General features: G+C 43.4%; 3 protein-coding genes across 3 annotated transcripts; 1 reads left to right on the forward strand and 2 right to left on the reverse strand.

Moving 5' to 3' along the window:
* Positions 1-21: 21 nt before the first annotated feature.
* Positions 22-4,635, forward strand: slc22a15 (solute carrier family 22 member 15). Its single transcript, XM_084710239.1, has 12 exons — positions 22-216; positions 576-716; positions 935-1,067; positions 1,167-1,331; positions 1,661-1,790; positions 2,015-2,242; positions 2,328-2,468; positions 2,574-2,659; positions 2,753-2,861; positions 2,965-3,037; positions 3,116-3,274; positions 3,357-4,635. Exons 1-12 carry the CDS (start codon positions 133-135, stop codon positions 3,396-3,398), a joined length of 1,491 nt encoding a protein of 496 aa, XP_084566365.1. The 5' UTR covers positions 22-132; the 3' UTR covers positions 3,399-4,635.
* A 6,462-nt stretch (positions 4,636-11,097) lies between these two features.
* Positions 11,098-14,397, reverse strand: LOC146268484 (cytochrome P450 26A1-like). The gene is made up of 7 exons (XM_084709701.1): positions 14,209-14,397; positions 13,816-14,040; positions 13,430-13,711; positions 13,169-13,318; positions 12,934-13,068; positions 12,428-12,580; positions 11,098-12,039 (listed from the first exon to the last, which is right to left on the reverse strand). Exons 1-7 carry the CDS (start codon positions 14,395-14,397, stop codon positions 11,698-11,700), a joined length of 1,476 nt encoding a protein of 491 aa, XP_084565827.1. The 3' UTR covers positions 11,098-11,697.
* A 1,608-nt stretch (positions 14,398-16,005) lies between these two features.
* On the reverse strand, positions 16,006-20,435 carry cyp26c1 (cytochrome P450, family 26, subfamily C, polypeptide 1). The gene is made up of 6 exons (XM_084709219.1): positions 20,059-20,435; positions 19,424-19,648; positions 18,933-19,208; positions 18,398-18,553; positions 17,757-18,194; positions 16,006-17,247 (listed from the first exon to the last, which is right to left on the reverse strand). Exons 1-6 carry the CDS (start codon positions 20,260-20,262, stop codon positions 16,897-16,899), a joined length of 1,650 nt encoding a protein of 549 aa, XP_084565345.1. The 5' UTR covers positions 20,263-20,435; the 3' UTR covers positions 16,006-16,896.
* Between the last annotated feature and the right edge of the window lie 1,939 nt (positions 20,436-22,374).

The raw sequence follows: 22,374 nt of genomic DNA on the forward strand, positions 1-22,374 counted from the left end.
GGTTCAAATGAGAAACCGGTTTACCCAGCATAACAAACCACATATTCCTTGTCCACGTCCTTACAGCGTATTGCCTACGACTGAAGCTTTCCAGTGGAAGTTTGGTGTGATGTTTTGCTGTTTCTTCTTGGAATGGATTTAGAGGAGGCATATGGAGTTGTAGGCGAATTCGGATCGTATCAGAAGCAGACGGTGGCAGTTCTTGTATTGCTACAGGTTTGCGGTTAATTAAACTATGTTAAATGTTTACTAAGGGCATCAGATAGCGATTCGAGCTGGCAAAGCTAGCTATCGAGTATACCTGATTTGAATGTGGTCTACCGAGTCGGAGGTTTCATGCAGCTTGTGCATAGATAACATGTAATGTTGAAAGATTAGGCAAATATGTCATCAATGTGTACCCTGTGCCTGTAACTTGTTGCCTTGCGTGGTCTACAAAGACTGGTTAGCATGTAGGGTTAAACAGTAACGTAGATAAAATGACACGCTTGAGTTTCTTGCCACCTGATGCCACCTATGTTAACTTATTCTTATGAGACTCAGCATTCTACCTCACCAGATGTGTGTATTTCCAGGTTTACATGGCATGCCAGTCCATGCTAATAGTTTTAATCGGAGCTGTACCAGAGTACCACTTTGAAGAAGGAGCCGTCAGTCAGTCGGAGGTCATCCAGTCCGTCACGTTTACCGAGGACGTCGACTCGATTGTCACTGAAGTGAGGGACTAGACTTAGTAAATACGTTGCTCCTCCCTAACGTTGACTGGATTGGTGTGTAGAGAACTGAATATTTTCACCTATCTAGACCGATTCTTTCAGAGGGGAGGACGTTTTTAGAGAATTCAAACATGGTTCTGCAGACCACACACTACAGTCTACATTGACCTTACACAGACCCACATCATCACAAATCTTGCAACATTTTGGTCTTTCAGTGGTTCCTCATCAAGCAGCAGGCCTACAAGGTGAGCCTGGCGGGTTCATTGTTCTTTGCTGGGGTTCTGATTGGAAATGTCCTGTTTGGGCCCATCTCAGATCGGATCGGGAGGAAACCTGTTTTCCTAACGGGTGAGGAGTAGACCTTTTTATCGTCTGCACTCAACCAATGCTGCTGTTATGTGATCCACTTGTGTGTCCTGTTCTTATCGTTGTTCTTCTTTGTCTCAGGTCTGTTTTTCGAGGTGCTCTTTGGCTTTGGCTCAGCCTTTGCTCCCAGCTATGAGCTGTTTGCCCTGTCCCGCCTGCTGGTGGGCCTGATGAATGGGGGCATGGCGCTGGTCTGCTTTGTCCTCACCCAGGAGTATGTGGGCAAGTCGTACTGGGCCATGACAGGTAACTATATGACAGAAAGATTCACATGCAGATGTATGCTCCAAAAAGTACAAGCAGAAGTTGTAGGTTTACAATTGAACCGATTGGAGAGAGGTGATGCAGCATGTTTGATAATTGGAGACAAAAATGTATCAAACCTCTTTGGTCTTGATTTTGGTACGATTGACAGTTATGATGCATAAAGTTATGAATGTTCGTTATTCATTCTAAATAATTTATAGTAATTAATGAAACCGTCTACCAGCATACTGTAGTAATACTGGCAAGTGTTGTTTCCGGTTTTCTTTGGTTGTTGTTTAATGTTTACCAGTGGACTTTTTGTGTTCTAGGAACCCTGAGTAACATGACATTTGCAGTGGGTATCGCCCTGTTTGGATTACTGGGCTACTATGTCAGACCATGGCGTACCTTAGCAACAGTGGCTAATGCTCCCGGAGTCTTGTTCTTCCTCCTGTGTGTGTAAGTCACTGTAGGGACCTTCAGGAATCTAATCAGCAATCATATATATTTTTCTCTATATTTCTGATTTCATGTGGATGTGGCCTACTTACCCCACAGCCTGATTGCTGCTCATGTTGGGGCACATTTAGCCAATATATACCCTGTTGCTTTGCAAACAGGATGATTCATTCCCTTCTTTGGGTATGTTTGTTTTTGTATTGTGGCGTCCCCGGTCACGACAGGAACCTTCCCGAGTCTCCTCGCTGGCTGTACTCGCAAGGTCAAACTGAGCGGGCGGAGGAGGTTCTACGTTTCATAGCGATTAGGAATGGAAGCAGCGCCAAGATTTACCTTCGCCGCTGCCCTGGCGCCGCCAAAATGGATAGCAACAACAATTCAGCCCCCAGCGTATTGAACCTAGTCACCCATCCAATCCTTTGCCGAAGGACTTTGGTACTCATGTATGTCTGGTAAGTATCACTGATGAAAAATAATTCTGGTTCCTTATTTCATCTTGTATTGGTTGTTTAACAGTCTTTCTGTCTTACGTTTCAGGTATGCGTGTAGTCTGGTTTACTATGGGCTGACCCTAAACGCCAGTGGTGGCTCAGGTAATCGCTACTTCACTGTGGCCATGTATGGGCTGGTGGAGCTGCCTGCATATCCTATGTGTATGTACTTCATCAACAAGCCATGGTAAGGGTCTAACGCCTGGAACATCATACATCAGACCTGTGTGTTCCCACCACGGTACACCATAGCTCGGTACAATGTCATCACAGCGTTTTTGTGTGTTTTTAGGGCGGGACGAAGGAAAACCATGGCCGCCGCCTTAGTTCTGGCTGGCGTTGCTTGTCTCTGTACCACATTTATACCAGAGGATACAGGTAAGCACGCATCTGATATCCATCTATAGGTCCAAGCCCTCTGGGTTCCAGTATTCCACTATGTTGTATCAAATATTTTCCTTTTATCTGTAGGATTGCTGCTCAATCCTACCTCTCTAGCCTTGCTGGGTAAACTGATGGTCAGTGCAGCCTTCAACATTGTGTATGTGTTTACCTCTGAGCTGTACCCCACGGTTATCAGGTGAGTGTGCCTTCGAAGCATGTGTGTGTCGGCGCGTTGATGTCGTGGATTTGAGAGAGACAATGGTGTTTGTCTGTGTATCTCCAATCTTTTGGATTCCCAGGAACGCTGGTCTGGGAGTGTGCTCCATGTCCTGCAGAGTGGGAGGGATCCTGGCTCCTTTTGTTCCTTCTATGGTACGTGGTATGTGTGGGTGGATGTTTCTTTTTAGAGACTGTTGATATTTATTATGTGTGTATGTGTGTGTGTTATAGAGAGCGGTCCACAGCTCCATGCCCTTCATTGTGTTCTGTCTGAGTGGGATCTCTGCTGGCAGTCTGAGTCTGCTGCTGCCAGAAACCCTCAACAAGCCTGGAGCTGAGACCCTGGATGAGCTGAGCAGCCCCGTCTACCAGCGCATCCTACAGATGCAGGTAAATGCCCCCCCTCCGCCTGGGAGGCAGCCGTGCCCATCGCCGGCCCTGACTCACCTCTGGGTTGCCCTCTGTTCTGCAGGGACGCTTGTTTGAGGAGTCCGACAAGAAGGTGGACAAGTGAACCAATCGGGTTGAGTCTGTGGCAAAATCCTTCAATAGCACAGCAGATCTGATGAACAAGTAGGACAGTAAACCAAAAGCCTTCTCTCTGTGGTACGAGCCAAAGACTTCAGGACCAATACATTACGGTAACCAAGGGGACCAATACACAACGGTAACCAAGGAGACCAATACACCACAGGAACCAAGGGGACCAATACATCACGGTAACCAAGGCAACCAATACACCATGCCAACCAAGGGGACCAATACACCACGGTAACCAAGGGAACCAGTACACCATGCCAACCTAGTAGTTGGTAGCACAATTAGGACCTAGCTATACCATATGATAGCTGGTAATCCTACTTGCAGGGAAAAGTGTTTACAGTATATTGTGGTTTTGTATGTGGACTGAATATTTGTGTGTGTTGTTGTGTGTGTGTGTGTGTGTGTGTTGTTGTACAGCAATTTACATGTGAAGTGCCTTCTGGAAAAAGTTATTTATCACATAATTTCATGTTGTTTAACAAATGTGCCAATTTTGTGATGTAAAATGTCAAATTTTCATTTAGTTTACCTTAAAGTATCACACGTGCAATCAAAGGTTTATCATTCTTGTTATTATCAACATTCTTTGTATATACACATAACATACTGTATTATATAACTTATGTATTCTACCGTCTCGTAAATAGTACTTTTAGTCACCAAATTGCAGGAATTTAAAGTACTGACAGAAAAGGATGGATTCAGCTAAAGACACACATGCTGTCTTTATGCTCTGGATAGGATCTTCATTGCTCTTGGGTTTAGATGTGCAGGTGTAGAAAATGTATATTCGGTTGTCGAGTGGTATACTATGTTGACACCAGAGGGCGCTGTGGTGGTACTCACTGCCTGTTCTCTGAAGACCTGAACTGAACTTTTGTGGTACTGAACCAACCCTGTTCTTGGCCTTTTCCCCCGTGAGGTGATTGTGTCAGCATTGACGCAGACAAAGAGGCCCAGCTCAACCTTGACTCGTAGGAGCTGTCTTATCAAAGACACTGGAGGAACCACATAGAGTTTTTTCCCCTCATCACTTATAATTATGCCTCATGGCACAATTGGCTCATGCACCCAGTTCAACAAGTAGGCAAAGGCGGGTTGAAGAGTTGAACTGTAATCATTGTTTTGGTTTATGTTCCTTCACTGTGAGAGCCTGTCAGGGCAGAAAATCCCCAAGGAAGAGGTAAATAAACAAATTATCAACTAAACCTGTGTTCTTCAAATAAGACCCATAAAAACACGTTTGATGAAAGTGTTTTGTGAGGTGAGGATTTATATAAGATAAATAACTTTTTGACCTTTTGAGGAAACCCAGCAAAACAATTAAAGAAGAAATGCAATTAAATCAGTATGATGTTTATGCATTTAATTATCTTTATGGACTTGTACGTATTGACCTTTTTCTGTGGGGTCAAAGCAGTTCACTGCAGTATCTTATCCGTGTTGACCTGTAGGTAGGCAGACAAGAGACTAGTTAGGCAAGCTCCTGATGCAACAGATATCATCTATAGATGAATGAACTCTGCCACTACAGTAGGTTTGGCCCAAACAGCATGTTACAATGCACTAGGGCTGGGCTCAGTCATTATTTTTGAGAGGCATGTCTGATGATTGAAAGCAAAGATTGCACAAAGGCAGGCCTAAAGGGAAGCTTTTCAACACGGGGAGATCTAGAATACTACTACTACGACACACAGAGGCTGTTGTCAACTGGGAGTGTGTTGGAGGATTTGTGGTGTGTGAACACACAGAGAAGACAGTCCATAAATCCTCCAGTCTGACAGGACACACGGCAGGGTCACTGATCTTCACAACCCAGCGTCCTGCTCCAACTCACTATCACCTAGGGGGACAGATGAGCGGTGTGTGTGTGTGTTTACAACAGGCTTTACCCAAGAAGCTTCCTGGGCGCTCCATCCCAAGATGACTAGGAGAGAAAGTCACACACACAAACCACAACTTTTCCACGTCCTCCCTCCCTTCCCTCTCAGCGGTGCCGAGTCTGGACTGCCCTTCCCTAGGCTGGGCCCAGCATGAACTGCTGCATGTTGGCAGACCTGTCATCTCCTGCTTTCGCACTCATCGTGGCTGCTGGTTGCAATAATATGGTATGTGTATTCTACGTTTCTGTGTGGGTGTGCGGAGGGAGCATCCGCCCGCCGTGCCTTTTTGCTCAACCTGAGGTGGAGGCCCTTCGTGTCCTGAGAGACAGAAAGCAGGAAAGGAGGTGAGGAGGTAAGAAGAGAAGCGGTGAGAATGAGAGATAGAGGAATGTTGAGGATGTAGAAAGAGGTAATAAAGGGGTGCAATTAAAAAGATAAAGGCAGAGGGATAGAGGGATGAATGGATTAGGAGGGAAAGGGCGTTTCACTGTTTCATCAGATAGGGCTCTCTCAGACCAGTGCAATGCTGGCTGTAACCCAACCTGTTCAACAACAAGCCAATAGGGCCTCTAAAGGGCTCATACCCCATAATACTCCTTCCCTGACACAGGGAAATCGAAGTGGGAATATTTACTTTCCTCTGAACTGTTCCCTTGTCCTTTCGGAGCCACAAAGAAGACGTGCCATTTTCTAAGGGTGACGGAGAGAGAGAGGGGCAATAATGAAATGAGCACATGGCTATGATGGACGACTTGCTACTCCTGCGTTAGGAAAAAACTGATCTGGAATGATGGATGTGTGGTTGGAGTACAGAGAAGCCTGCAGAGGCCTTCAGAAGTCCTAATGGAGCCTGGAGCTGTCGTCCAACCTGAGATGAGGTGCTGGAAAGCAAGTGGAGAAGCGGTCATGCTTCTCAGTGAAGTGGATGACTCCAGGCTTCAACATCAAATGCTTTTAGTGTCACCCAGGCAATGACACTGTGTGTATAACATTTGCTCTGACCCCAGGAGATAAGGAGACTGAAATGACTCCTACTCTATAAACATTTATATTGCAGATGAGACATAATATTTATCACCCTAATTATCAGCTGACAAAAAAAAAAGTACAAAGGCTGGAGAGAGTCTGTGCATGTTTGTGCTGTGCGCATATGTTTATGTTATGTACAGTACACAAATGTGTGTGCGTGTGTGTTAAACTGTATGATGATTGAACCCATGAAACGTGTCAGTATAGCTCTCTGGCCTCTGGTTGACCCTTTATCCCTCTCTTCATCTCTCCCTCTCTTTCTCCTCCCCTCCGTGGCCGTCTCCTTTCCTGGCTTGGTCTGGACAAGGCTGACATTCCCACCCTAGAAAGCAGCCGACTGAGGGAATTGTTTTAAATACTGCTCTCGCTGTTATATCAGACTGCTCTCTCGTCTCCCTCTCCCAGCCATCTGCCTGCTCGCTGCTCTGACTGCCTTCATGCCAGGTTGCCAGGGGAAAGCAAGTGAACCCTGGTATTGAAGACTACTCCAGACACACTCATCCACATACCGCAGCGGATGAGAATAACTGTGTCTGTCGGTGTGGTTGTGTGTGTATGTCATGGTGTCATGGTTGAAGGAGAGAAGGGAGCCAGGGGTTTTACCTGTCTGTCAAGGACACTGCTTTTTTTTGCGAAAAGAGAAAAGAAGCCGGACAGCTTTCAAGGTACTTGTAGCTAATAGAGGGATATTTATTCTCCAGCAGTGAGGGAGGAAGGGTACAGGTTGAGGTCAGTGCACTCAGTGTCTACTAATGCTTTCAACGACGTTCACATCACTCTGGTTTTCCCCCCCAAAAAATGTGAGCAAAGTCTTCAGTCAACGGAAGCTTACAGGAACTCCTGAGCAGTTGATAACTCACTTTCGCTTTTATCTTTTTGTCCTCTTTTCTGTTTCGCTTCGATCACCGAGGCCACGAATTATGAGACTTGTGGAAACAATTTTAACCCCAAAGAAAAGGGTGCTGTTCAAACATGACAACTTGGGTCAGACAAGGAACAACATGTTATGTTAAAAACGGTACACTGATCAAGTTAAACACCCTGTTTTCTGAGATAAGCTGGTAAAACATTAGCAAATTAGCTGTAGCAACAGCATTGGGTTTGTTAGCATTCCAAAGCCAGTTATGCCTGTGGATGGTTTGGACTGTGAAGCCAGACCAGAGCCGACACGGTGACACATATCTCATCTTTAAACAAATACTCCAAGGTCACAACCTTCTGTGTTTGGATTCCCTAGCCTGCCCCAGACAGACACACGCCCTGCACAGACGCACGTATGAACACAAAACCTACGGAGGAATGCGTGTCCCTTTTGCCTCAGCGCTGTCGCTGACCCCCAGCCACTGGTCGGCCCCAAAACACACACACACGCCACTCCAGTGAATAGGCTGACCAAACAGAGCAGCTTGAGTCTCATTCACAGTGACTGTATTTGTGTTCTAAGGGATGTGTATGTGTGTGTGTGTGTGTGTGTGATGTAGGGAATAGGAGAGGGCATTGGGGGGTCATAAAGTCCTCCTGGAAGGGGGAACTATTAGAGAGTCGAGGAAGGAAGGAGGTAGGGTGACACCTCTTACCTGTCTTTGCCCTTGAATGTGGCTTGCTGCTTGGGACTGGTTTCACCCCCTTGGCCCCAGTCTCCCCTTTTTACGTGACGGGTGGGTGGAACTGCCTGCTGTGGCCTGACGGAGTTCGCGGTTCGTCTGAACTTTTGAACTGGGGCTGGTATGTGGCACACCATAGTACAGTCAGAGTGTGTATATCACCCTCCCCTGTGCAGCGCAGCACAGTATCTCACAGCATAAACAAGCGTGTCACAGACACTAGGTGTTTATTTGCTCTGATGGATACAAAAGTTCATGAGGGCTCCCAGAGTTCATCCTCCCTACTTTCCTCCCTACTTTCAATTCTCCATCCTTCATTCCTCTCTCCCTCACGTCTGTCTACCTCACTCTGCCTCTCCTCTTTCCTTTTTTTGTCCAATGGGGCTCAGAGCTCCTAGTTCTCCTGGCTGCAGAGGATTCAGGAAAACAAAAACAGCCGATGCTTGATTTAGCAGCGATTGTTTTAACTTCCCTGTGAACTCTACCTGACCTGTAGGCACGGAACAAGTTTTTGCAGTTAGTGATTTGGCGATGAGGATTCAGCTTCCTCTCTCGTTTTGCTTCGCTGCGGGGCTGGGTGTTGTTCAAACTGGCAGACGGAACTAAACATTTGCTTACAGGTCTCATGGGCAAACTCAAGTTAGACAAAAGCCTAAGCCTGTATGGGCTTTTGTTTTTTTTTGTTTTTTACAAAGTAAACTTACTTTGTTCTTTTAAAGATTCAATTTTGATTGAGTAAAATGACCCACAGGTAAATTATTAGGTTAGTGTCAAAGTGTTTTTTTGGGCAATGAAAATCGTTATAAATTAAAATAAAAAATGTATACGTAGGTTCATAGTTCAGAAAGATTGAACGGATTTGCTTTAAAAGCCAGACTTATTTTGTAGCTTGGCATTGTCCCAATCATAACATGGTTGGTTTGCACCCCATTAGATTGCACCTGAAGTGAGATTTAGGAGGCTTGTTTGTGGCCTCTACATTCTACAGTAAAAAAAAAAAAAAAAATACCATGCAAAAAATAATTTTTCCAAATGTTTGGTGCTTTGATCCTTGAATAAATGACAGACGGCCATCAAACAAATGTGCTTATTGCTATCTTTGCCTTTCAGTCAATAAAATATAATGTTTTAGAGTGATATGGGATGGTGGGTGTTATTGGCCTTTACTTTGGTGAATTGACCCCTTTGTCAAAAATGCTGACGTAAAGTGTGGAGATCTGTGTTGTGGCCTGATTGTAAACTGAAGTGGCTGTTCTAGCCTCTTTGTATGAAAGACTCTAGCCTCTTTGTGCAAAACGCTCTATTGCCGCTCCTTGCACCTGGGCTCAGTCTCTCTCTCGCTCACACACACAGACACACACAGAAACACTATCTTATCATATTTTAATCCTGACATTTTCCCATGACACCAGATGTGTTATACTAAATTCATTGTTAGGGGAGGCAGAATGGAGGAGGGAGGGAGGAAAGATGGGGCAGAGGGAGCTTTTTGAGGGAAACAGCCAGCGGCCTCTGTCAGTCAGGAGCTCCAGAGGAGGTTCCAGCTTGTCCTCAGAGTGGCTGACTGCTGGAATGCTGCAGCAACAGATGTTGTCAGACACAGCCAATAATTATCTCTCACCTTGGCAGAGCCCTGCCTCGCTTTGGCCCTTACTCCTTCTGTGCCAGCAGCTTGTGTGCTTTCCTATACCAGGTTACTGCAGGAGGATGCAATAGTCATATCTCTTTCAACACATCTTTTAACTATCTCATCAAACTCTGTATCACACTCTTTCTCTCTTTACCGAAGCTTCTCTTGCTCTACCTTTCCTTTCTCTCATCCTCTCTCAGAATCACTTTCTAACTTTCTTCAACTTTTCCGCAAAGTAATCACATTTTAGGGATTGTAAATCAATTTGTAGTATAATATCAGAAGCACAGTAGGTGTCTGATGGCTGGACGTTGTTTCTAAGCCATCCTTAATATCTTATTTTGTTTTTAAGACTTCAGAGAGAATGCAGTTTCAAACACAAAATTAAACCCACAGCCTAACAGGATTCTGACATTTTATCTTTTGGAGGTGGATAAACTGGTGACATAGATTTGCGGTCGGGTAAATTTTTCTCTAAATAGGTCTCTTTTACCTCATTATTATAATTAACTGTTCTCCCAATGACCTGGAAAAGCTATTTAGAGAAATCATTATTGATGTGTATCTTTTGTAAAGCCTATAATACCGCTGCCCTCTTTTCACAGAGAGTCTGTAAAAGGTTAGAAGGTCAGTTTTAATTTACATTTCCTTTGGGGGCTTTAAAGGTGCCCTTACCTAACTTTAGAAAGGATAGTTAAACACCCCTATCACAGTCACCATCTGCCCTCATTAACTCTCATTTCACAAATCTCTGTCCCTTATCGTGTTAAGGGGAAAGTCTTTGAACCAAAACCCTTTTAAGTAGAGAGGAATTAATGTTGTAGGAGAGCATGAACTCTAACAACCTCAAATGCTCTCTTACATTGTTCCATGGATGTCAACAATTCCCAAATACCCTAACCATAAAATATATCTCAAATTTGAACCTGTTCTTCTATGAATCTCACTGACAAATTGCTTTCACTCCTCTTCTTTCCTCTCCCCTCCTTTACTCATCAGAGAACTATTTGAATGGGCACATGAAAGCCCCCCCCCCTCCCCCCAACCGCATCACTGCAATCTCACGGCCCTTCTTTATCACTGAACTTTTCTTGACCCCACAGCGGCCTCAGAGTAGCCTCTCTCCCTCGATCCTAAATAATACCAATGGTCTGCTAAAAGGTAATCTGATTGGCCATTAGAGGGGACGGACATGGTTGAACAGGAGGGCAAGATGTCTGGTGCACAGACATGCAAATGACGTTAGGAGAGCTTTTATCCATCCCGCTATGGAGTGAAAAGTATCATCTTCTCTCACATGAGAACAGTAGCGAGGGGGGAAATGATCTGTTACAAGTGATTGTTACGTACTCCTTGTCTTGACCTGCTTACCCCCCTGCTACACCACACCACAAACCTGACTGCAAACGGCTTGGATCAGTCGAGTGTGTGTGCAGAAAAGAGAGGAAAAGAGAGACGGACGGAAAGACAGTGAGATAATTTGTGTTGGTGTTTTTGAAGTCATTTCTTGGCATCATTGGACATATCTGTGTTTTATTAATAACCTTTCACACACCTCACATATTATCCAAAGGGGACACAAAAACTGCAAACAAAATAACTGCATAAAATGTCAATGGTTTACATAAACGTAATTGTCTCAGCAATTTATTGCAACATAAAGTACTTTTAAATGCATCCATTCAATTTCCATAAATATCTAGCGCTGGAAAAATATATACATGCAATCTGAAAAATATATGTGAAGGTATTCTCAAATATTAACACTAGTGCGTTAATTTCTTCATTGCTGGATTCTAACTAAATTCCATTTAGTTCCTTATAAAGTATCAGCACATTTCAGCAGATGACACTTTAACTCAGTTCATCTCAAGTCTAACCAAAATCTTGTTTCAATGTTAGGGCCTATGTCTGTACATGAGATACTACATTTACATTTAGCAGATGCTCTTATACAGAGCGACTTACAGTAAGTACAGGGACATTCCCCCCGAGGCAAGTAGGGTAAAGTGCCTTTCCCAAGGACACAACGTCATTTTGCACGGCGGGGAATTGATCCGTCAACCTTCTGATTACTAGCCCGACTCCCTCACCGCTCAGCCATCTGACACTAGCCTCTAGGTCTTAAGGTTCTGGCCAGCATGTGAACTTGGTGGGCAGGTTGTCAGTGGGGTAGACAGTGGGGCCTGTCTTCATGGTTGGGGGTCCGTTCAGCAGCCTCCAGTCACATCTGGAGACCAGCTCCACCACAAAGACCTTCAGCAGGACTTTGGCGAACTCTTTCCCCACACAGGTTCTGGCCCCGCCCCCAAAAGGGATGTAGCCAAAACGTGCGGACTCTTCGGGTGACTTGTTATCCAGGAAGCGCTCCGGCTGGAACTCCTCCTTGTTAGGCAGAGCTTCCAGGACATCATGGGTGTCACAGATGCTGTAGATGACGTTCCAACCCTGGGGAATCTGGTAGCCCTGAAACAGGTCAGTTGTAGAATTTGGGAATTATTTACCTTAGTAAACCATGGGGACAAAACAGGCATTGACATGGAACCCACAAGGCAAACGGGGTAGAGGACGACCCAAAAACACCTGGAGAAGGAGCACAGAGCAGGAATTCATAAAGAAGGGGCTGACGTGGAAACAGCTGGAAAGGATGGCTCAAGACAGACGAGGGTGGAAACAATTCATCAATGGCCTATGTTCCGTGGGAAATATAAAGGCCTAACTAAACTAACTAACTAAACCATGGGGCTACATGATGGGACAGAGAACTCGAATTTTCACGTTCAAGTTAACACACACACACACAAAAAACAGTTAATACAACGTTATGTTATTTATTTTATTCAGGCAAGCTTACGTTTAGCTCAAAGGTTTTGAGTGCAACTCTGAAGCCCCCGGGAACAGGCGGGTTGATCCTCAGGGTCTCTTTGATGACACAGCTGGTGTACTTGAGCTGCTCCAACCGCTCCATGTCCAAGGGCTTGTCCTCTCCCTGACTTCCCATAACATACTGTCAAATACACAGGAGAGTGTGAGGTTCTAAAGGTGGACTCTGGTGGAGTATCCATGACACTGGGTCACAACCACCACCCCTCCCTGAGAGTAGAAATATATACAATAGAAATAAAATAAACATGGCACCACAGAACCAACAAAATTAGGAAAAATGATGAAACCCTCTAAAAAAAAAGAAATATATCCGTTTAAGAACTATGGATCCATCTAGAACACATTTATGGGCAGACTGAATGTACCTAAAGAGGGTGCCATGATATGTGGATTGAAAAAAATTAATTGATTCAACAACATTTCTTGGGCGATAATCGGACAACTGTTAATAATAACCGAAACTTATTTATTCACCTTTTCTTGTAACTCCTGCCGAACTTTACGCACCACGTGTGCGTGCAACCCCAGGAACATGACCATAGAGGTGGCAGTGCTAGCTGTCGTTTCATGGCCACCAAATAACAATTCTGTTGCTGATTCCTTGATTTCCTAAAGTGTTTTTTTTTAATGACGATTTTAAAAAGTAAAATATTCATGTAGATATACATAATTTTGCTAAATAGAATTTGACTGGATGAAATAACTGTACCTGCATGCTCAGTCTGTCATCGTTCTTCTCGCCATTCTCTATCAATAACTGAAGAGCATCCTTATAGTTGTTGTTTTCACACGTTTTGAAAAGCTTCTTCTTGATGTTCTGCTCTATTTTTGAGTGGATGATATTACGTGCTCTCAACCCCTACAAATGGGGAAGACAATTGACAAATGAAAACAAAGCCATAGATCAATTACGCCAGCACGCACCGAGCACCTTCAAACATTCAGATAAATAATTTGACAAACAGCATACCCGATACAATCCGCTGAAAGGAACATCGATCGGTAAAGAGAAAAGATTCTTTGTCATTTCTTCAAACGCCTCCACTAATTCTTGCTCGTCCGCCTTTGTTTGATCCGGCTCGAACCCCAGCAGAATCCTCATCGCAATTCGGAACATGAGTCGCTTCATCTCGGGGTAGACAAGGACACAGGTGTCGCTCTGTAGCCAGCCGTCCACCGCGCCTCTCACCTCCTCCTGGATTACAGGGATATACTGCTCCAGTGCTTCCCGGGAGAACGCTTTCAAGATAGCCTACACCAAAGGAAAAGAAAGAGAATGAGAGACAGGACGACAGCCATGCAAGTAGACCATGATCAACATAAAGGGTTTAATTTGTACACAAAACAGACAGATACCCTTTTTTTGCTCTTGTGATGTGCGCCGTGGGCGTTGGAGAGGGTGTGCGAACCGAGGATGATTCGCACCGAGGCTGGCCACTGGGCTGCGACTAGCTTGTGCTCTGACAGGAGAATCTGCTTGACATTCTCCGAGCCCATTATTCGCACCGTGGGACACCCAAAGAGATGGGTTTTATATATGTACCCATATTTTTGACGTTTTATTCTCAGGAACCTTCTTCTCTGGAAAATATGGAAGATGGTTGTCCTATTTTAACGACAAAAATCACTGTTTTCAATGTAAAAGCGTATAGGCTACATCATTTGTTAAAAATGTTTGATGGAAAATCTGAAGCTCCTGTCAATTTTGCGTCTTAATTGGAAGAGGAGGTGGTTTCTCCATCAGTTTACCTGAAGGACCATCTGCAGCGTCTCTCCCAGCAGCGGCAGTCCCATAGTACCCGGCGGCAGTGCACCACGACAGGTTGGGTCGCATCCACTGATGACGTACATCTCCCACAGTTTCACCGCCGCCGCTATCAGCAAAAGCGGCAGTACGAGAGTACAGAGGGAAGTTACAAACAGCGTGTAAAAACTCATCTGGAGGTGGCACGAACCAGTGGGGAAATAAAGAATTCAAGGCCTTTGAAGGGGACGCAGGCTCTCAAATGTTACTCCTTGACTGGTATGTTTCCCACCCCATTCCGAGCTTTTATAAGTCCGTTTTACAGTCATTCTTGGCCCCATCTTACCTTGGTCAAGACAAATTAGTTCACACAAAGTTCATCTTTAATTGGGATACTGGGCTCGCGCACCGTGCTCCGCCCCTAGCGGACTGGCAGAAATGTTAACTATTTCCTGGAGGAAGGCGGTATGATGCACCATAGCTGTAGGCTTCTACTTCCACCCTACTACACCCCCTTAGCCTTCTAAATAACTTATCTTTATAAATACAAAACGAAAATATTAAATATTGGTCACATGAATAGAAAAAATGCGCATTGCTGTTCTGTAAATTGTTGTGGATGTGTTTCTCTTATGTAGGAAACACTGTAAGAGATATTCCAATCGAAATTGACCAGTCCCTTTCAATATGATCGATAATATGCGAAAACAATATCCGCCATGTATGATAATGCCCACAGGCCAGTTATTTTAGTTTAATAGAACGGTTATAAATGGATTTGTGGAGCAGTTGGTCTTCATAATATCTCTGTGATGCATCACGGTAAACCTTGTTTTTACACCCATCGCTTCCGCGCCCTACCAATGGGAGGACGGCGGGGGCTCGCTCTCTTGCTCATTTAATCGTGAGGGCGCTCGAGCTCTGACCTGTATGTGACCTACAACACGGACCATGACATCCGTGTGAACTTCAGTGCAAAACGTCGCCAAGTTCACTCTCTGGATAACAAGGCACCAAGGTCCTATGGTGCACATAATTAGAGGGGGTTTGTATTTGTCCTCACTCTTCCGGGCTATTCTTCGACTGTCAATCATAGCAATCAAGTTTAGGGCACACTGGTGACCTGTGTCAAAGAAAGAGGTCAATGGTGTTTAAAGCGGGCCTCATCATGTGCTGAATATTTGTAGTAGGCATATATTTTGTTCAAGAATAGCTAACTGTAATACGTTTTTATATCGTCAATTTGAAATGGAAAGACATTTCAAAGAACGTACCAACTCCCATAAATCATAATTTTATGAATTTCAATTTGAGAACCAATTTACGTAAAAATGATTTTACTGTAGGCCTATATTTTTTTTTAACCTGTCACGAGGTTAGCCTAGGCAACTTTTTGTTGCATTTTGTTACTGTCAAAATTATGCTTGGGGCAAGTAAAATGGTGAACAACCGCTTGTGAATTTTTACGAAAAGCCTATCATTTTTGCTGCCACTAATTAAGATAGCCTTTCCTTGCAGGGTAACTGCCTAATCTTAAAACAAAATGTGTTATTCAGAACATAAATATGTATTAGTCTATGAACATGAGAGAATTCAAAGGATTATTAAGATTCTTCAAGAATAATTAGCCTAAATATGTGACATATTTCACGTTCAAACCAACATATCATATAAAAAAAAGATTTGACAACAGCTCGACTAACAAAACGGATTTAGTCCATTTTGACTGTTCAACAACGTTAACGTGATGGTTAAATTATTCACAAGCAAAACTCACTAATATTCAGTTATTTACTTCTCACAATAACAATTTCACTACAGTACAAATAATAACAGCCAATTACAAATAACATGTAGGCTTTGAACAACAGGACAATTAGGCAATGTACAAACTCCATAAAGGAGAAAAAGTGCTATCTCCTTCCATGAAAACATTAATCAGATAATTTCACAGCGCTTAAATTATACCTACATAATCTACAAGTGATTATGAATAACAATGAAGACAATAACAAATTACTACTACTAATAATAATAATGCAAATATGTCTAATAAAATAGCTGAATTATTATAAACTAAACTTTATTGGCGTTCATAGCCATTGCACTACAAAAATAGAAAAATTAAGCTATAGCATATCCTTTAAATATGGCTGTATAATAAAGTAATCAATTCTAGCTTAAAAAAAATGTTATAGGGCTTATACAATGCTCTTTAAATAAAGCTTATGTAATGCTTCTTCATTTAATACATACCCTAATGGATAAGATTATATCACATTATACGCACACACTGAACACAAACATTTAAAATGGCTTTCCTGGATATATTGGTAAAGATCAAGTGCAAGATCTGTTTTGCATTGGACTTGTGTAGACTAACTAAGCAGACCTGAGCAGCCAAGACAGTGATATTAGTCCACTTCCTTGGACCTTTCTTGTTACGTTCCAGAGGTGAGCGTGCAGGTGTCCATAAGAGTTCAGCCACTTAAAACATCGATGCATAAAAATGATGCGTCTCCTCAGGTCACCAAAGTATACGCCTGCATTGGTTCCATTCAACAAGGATTTGTTGGTCCAAAAATATTCCAAGCTCTTCTGGACAGTGATACTATAGTTATCGGTGTTATACTCTGATTCAATAACTTAAATGGGTTGTAGAAGACAAGTGTGAAACTCCCTGCCCGGTGCCTTTAAACTGCATCTGTGTGCGTGTAACTAAAATGCACGTGCAGCCCATTGACAGGATGGACAATTGGAACAGTTTGCATCTTGGGGAACGATTCTGTGGCTAGGCTCCACCTGCATGTGCTGAGCAGCTCCACCGCCAGGGTTTTTAATATCATCAGGGCTAGTTCCTTACCGACGCACCTCCTAACACCACCTCCAAATGGAACGTAATTGAAACGCCCTGTCTTGACCTCGTCACGCTCACTCCCGAAGCGGTCAGGGTCGAATCTCTCCGGGTTGTGAAACACTGGGGCGGTGTCGTGGGTGTCTCGGATGCTGTACATCACACTCCACCCTTTAGGGATCTGGTAACCCTGGTCAAGACAAACACAAATATACAATCAATGGTTTTCTATGAACTATGAGCTTTTTTCAGTTACGTAATAAGTTATATGAACAGATGATTAAACACAAAATTGATGTTGACCCTTTTTTTGTCCAAATCTAAGACTATGGAATCCAATGTCCCCATCCAAAATATCATATGGAGTTTAAATGGTAAATCCTAATTCACCCCATTCTCATCTAGCTAACCCATTCCCACTTCAGAGGGTTTGTGTGTTTAGGAATCCAGTCAAATGTAGAGACACAAGGTATGGGAGATGCATGTGAGCGCACATTGACAATGGGTCTGTGAACACACCTCCGATTACTTTCAGAGAAAGACAGAAATTGTGTTATGTTTGTGCTGTGCAACTACCCCAGTCTAGATGAAAGCTATTTGATTAAATGTGTTGGCCGAAATACAGGGTGAACTGAAGTAAACCATTCAAGGTGGGACTATTTGCAATATACGATCTCAGTACAAGAAAGGCATACTTACGTCCAATTCAAATGTCTTGAGCACGGTTCTGTATCCGCCGGATACCGGGGGGAGAACACGGAGCACCTCCTTGATTACACAGCTAACGTACTGCAGCTGACTAAGTTTTTCCATCGTTAGATAAGGTGTATGGGACCGAGATGTAGGTTTCTCTTCATTGGGGGCGCCGTGAACATTCCCATTCCCATTGAGCATTGAGGTGGTCTCTGTGTCTGGGCTCCCGTAGGCATCTTGTGTGGTTTCCAAAGGGCCTTTTAAATCCCCCTCTTTGCCTGGGCAGCTGTGTGCTCTGTGGGCGTCGTAAGCCAGCCCCTCCGTTTCCAGCTCCTGTTGGGCTTTCTCCACCACCGCAGGGTGCTTCAGGAGCTGGAGGACAAGAGAGGTGGAGGCACTGGCAGTGGTAGAGTGAGCTGCGAATATCAACTCAACCGCTGTCTCCTAGAAAACACAAACACAGACACACATACACACTTGTTAGGACTGTAGTATTCCGTCGTAAAATAAACAATACATAATGGCCTATTTGCTTGTTAATATTTTCCTTATGAGGCAACTGAGATTATAGCTACTATTAAACAGATTAACAACTCTTGTAAGTTAACCAGCCCCCTCATTCCCCCACACCGCCTGATGTGACCTACCTTCAACTCCTGGATACTGAGTTCATACCCGGTCTCCTTGGCGCTGCTTAGCATGTAATCAAATGCATCATAGTACTCTTCCGTGTGTTGCCTCTGCATCTTTTCCTCAATGATTTTCTCCATGCACTTGTGAAGGATTTCCCGCGCTTTTATTCCCTATGCAGACATAAATCATAACAGGTTTTAGAAATAATATATTTTGGGCTTCAAGGGAAGGCATGACAGTACCAAAACTACTGATTCATTTAATAATTGGCGCAAGCTATACTCCAAATGGTCAAATTTGAGGCTTTAATGAGACATAACATCTGCCTGTATTTAGATGTGATGTTATTACTTTTCGTCATGCAAAAGCAAGATGAAGTCTAGAATTCATGAACAACAGAATCAAATCAAACATCTTGTTATATATACCCCCTTCATATCTAAATCAATTGTTACTTGTAGCCCTTTCTACAAGCAGTGCCGCAGGGGGCTTCACTGATACCCACACATCAACACCTATAACCAACCTAAATGTGTACACTGGACTCACCTTGCGGAGTCCACTCATGGGTGCATCAAAAGGAAGAGAGAAAAGGTTGTTCATGAGTTGCTCGAATATTTGAGCAAGGTAAACAATGCGTGTCTCCTCCATTTGTAGGCCCAGCAGGACTTTGACAGCGATTCGAAATGTGAGAGATTTTGCTGCAGCGTAGACATCCACTGCGCCGGGCTCTGAGCACCACTTTGCAATTTCAGACTTGACAACATCTTGCAAGCGGGGCAGGTAAGACTCCAGCGCCCCGCGGCTAAACACTTTTGCCAAGATCTTAAAGAGAAGCATAATAAAAAGTTATCACCAGGTACAAGACATGATGGTATAGAATAATACTGGAAACGAATTCATTACAAACGTTCGCTAATTCTACATTCTATCTATTATGGTAACAGCCCAATTTGATTTATATTTAATGAAGACAGAGCTTGTACGCAACCTTGCAGTTTTCTTCATTATTCTTTAACTAATAGTCTTTATGTTCTTACTTTTCTCTTTTTCTTGTGAAGATCTCCGATGGAGTTGACCAGCGTGTTTGGTCCTAGGATGATCCGGGTGCTCTGCGGCCATTGAGTGCACACCAAGTTGTGTTCCCCCAGCAGAATTTTTCGGATGTTCTCGGCGCCAGTCACCCGGACTAGGGGCTTTCCAAGAAGGTGAGTTTTAAAAACATTCCCGTGCTTCTTTCTCCTGGAGATGTGAAAGTTGGACCCCTGTCATGAACACAGATATTGATGTTTTTAATTTCACGTGCTCTGAAACAAAGAAAGCACCGTGGATTCCTCAACTAGGCCTACTTCATGTCTTGGCACATACAGAAGCGGCGAGAAATTTAAACAAAAACGTCTGTTTTTACCACAAGTCATTTACACGCGCTCATCAAGTCTACACGTTACAGTTTCATGAGTTCCAAAAACAATCTTTATTTGCTCTTAAGTTGAATTATTAATCGGATATTTAATAAAACATGTGGCACAAGACAAACAACGCTGATCCTTGTGAGAATACATCACCTTGCAAAAAGTTTAGTGATTAAGGAGCAAATGATGATTGACCTAACCCTAAGACATATTTTGGAAGCCTTGTAAAAACAAACTCAGTGAAGTTAAGTCCTTTATCATACCTGAAAGAGCCAATGGAAAGTTTCCCCCACTAGAGGCCAACCCATGGAGCCCTTGGGCAGCGGCAAATTGCACTCCTTGTCCCGCGTAATGGTCCAGCGGAGAGCCCACAGTTGCTTGGTGACGGCCAGCAGCAGCAGGGCTGAGAACACTGATGTGAGCGCAGTGGCCAGCGCTGACACGACGCTGAGCTCCGGGAGAAACATCTCCGACCATCCACGTGCTTATTGATTGGCAAATTCTGGCGCGTACACGCTGTTTGTCTCACTGCCCAGAAAACACAATTCAATTTCATATTCAACAGAAAACGAAAGAAATGCAAAGAAAGAATGAAACCAAGATATTGAAATTCCCCAGCTACGAGTGTTCTAATAAATAATAAGCGTGACTCATACAGTGAGGAACCATTTTACACATGTCTTAACTCAGATTATTTCAACGGGGGAATACAGGCAAAACGAAAAGGGATTTTAACTCTGTAAAATGTTCGTCTTTATTCCGCCCCCCATACTTACTCCTGAATGACAAGAAACTGACAAGTATTCCAAGTAGTTTTACAGGTTACATGCGCCGGCTTGTCTATTTATGTGCCTTTATAGGTACAGTTGAGGGGGCTCAATTGCCCCTAGGCAGCCCCACATTTTATAGTGCATGGTAATAAATCAGGTAAAAGCGGGGGCATCTCACAGAGATTTAAATACAGTACAGTTGGCCAGCTTTAGAGGCGCAAGAGCCATATAAAGGCGGAGGCTGGCTTACTGTCATTCCTATTTAAATAAGTTTAATCTTTGCCTAAAATGCACTTGGTTTAAACCATATATCTTCACACAAGTGCAAGGAAGAGAACTAGATAATCAGAATATAAGAGAGAGAGAGACCTCAGTTACACACTTACCTAGTTCTGAAATACAGAAGCAAATCTTTGACAGCAGCGAGAAATGTGTCCTTTAAAAAAAGTTCTCTTTCCAAACGTCGCCGTCTATTTCTACTCACTGAACTTTACGCGCAGCGCTTTATAAATATTGGGACACAACATGATCCACCTTCACAGATGACGTATTACGTTTTCTGAATAACTAAAGAGCTTGATAAATCGCCTGGATTGGAGAAAACTTTGTGATCTTATAGCTGCACTCGGAGGTTGAGTGAGTGCCAGCGGGGGCGGCTTTCAGAGAGTGTGTATGGGGATCGAATGGCAACTGATGGAGGAGACAGGTAACCAATCGCTGGAAACGCAAAGCTTGACTGACTCCTCTGTTAGCTCAGTGTTCAGTAAGCACAGAGCTCTGCTTTTCTATTGCCTCAATTAAAACCTAAATTACTATGTTATAACCTGTAGGCTAAATGACCTATATGTAAAAACGATATATGGAAAAGTTTTTATTTTGAAGGTATCCTGATCATATTTTGGCAAGAGTGTAAATCTGCAATGTGTGTGCCCTTTTTACAAAGCGCTGAACTATTTCAGATTTGAAAAAATTGTATTGCCGTAAAAAAATTTAATATTACAATTAATCATCAAACATTCCATGGTGGTCTTATTAATGTTCGAGTTTATGTGTGATTTGTGGGTCCAAATGTTCTTGTCAATCGGTATGGGACAACTAAAACAACATTAGTAAAACGAATAATTTATTTAACGTATCCAAATACTTGGGAGAATGTCGAGCTGTTTGTGTATACATTCCTGAGTTCCTCTTATATTCACTGATGTTGAGTGATGCCTCTCGGTGGAAGCGCGTGCCCCGGAGACGCCGATTACCCGGTGGCCCCGGGTCCAGGTGGGTTCCTTTTCCGTTCACAGAACAGACTGAACACCTGTTCGACACAGCGGCGACTAGATTTCTTATGACTGTCTCTTTTGGACCGTTGACAGATCGATGTAGCCTTGCAGTGTCGGCCTAGGTCTCCAGCTATAGGCTATAGGCAACATGACTTTGATAAAATGAAACCGGATCAGCATTTACATATTTATGAGACATAGGAAATTTTGTTACTCATCTGTCCATAAGATAACCAACAATTATTGACTTGAGCGTGAGAAATTCTGAACACCAATATGCAAATGTGAACACTCAATTTCGTTTCCTAATTCAGTGCAAAGTAAAAAAGAAAAGTAATTGCAATTGAAAGATTATTTTTATAATAAGCCCAAAGCACAAAGACACATGCAGATCTCCAAAACAAAATATATTTGGGGGGGGGGGGGCATTTGGTTTTCATTTTGGGACACATACCATGTTGAGAAATAGGAAACTTAAGAGGGTGAAATGCAAGAGAAGTGCTGGGCCTGCTGGATTTGAACCCCAGCCCTTGCA

Source organism: Hypomesus nipponensis, chromosome 11, assembly GCF_054491055.1.
Source record: "Hypomesus nipponensis isolate SF chromosome 11, ASM5449105v1, whole genome shotgun sequence".
In the NCBI taxonomy this organism is placed as follows: Eukaryota; Metazoa; Chordata; class Actinopteri; order Osmeriformes; family Osmeridae; genus Hypomesus; species Hypomesus nipponensis.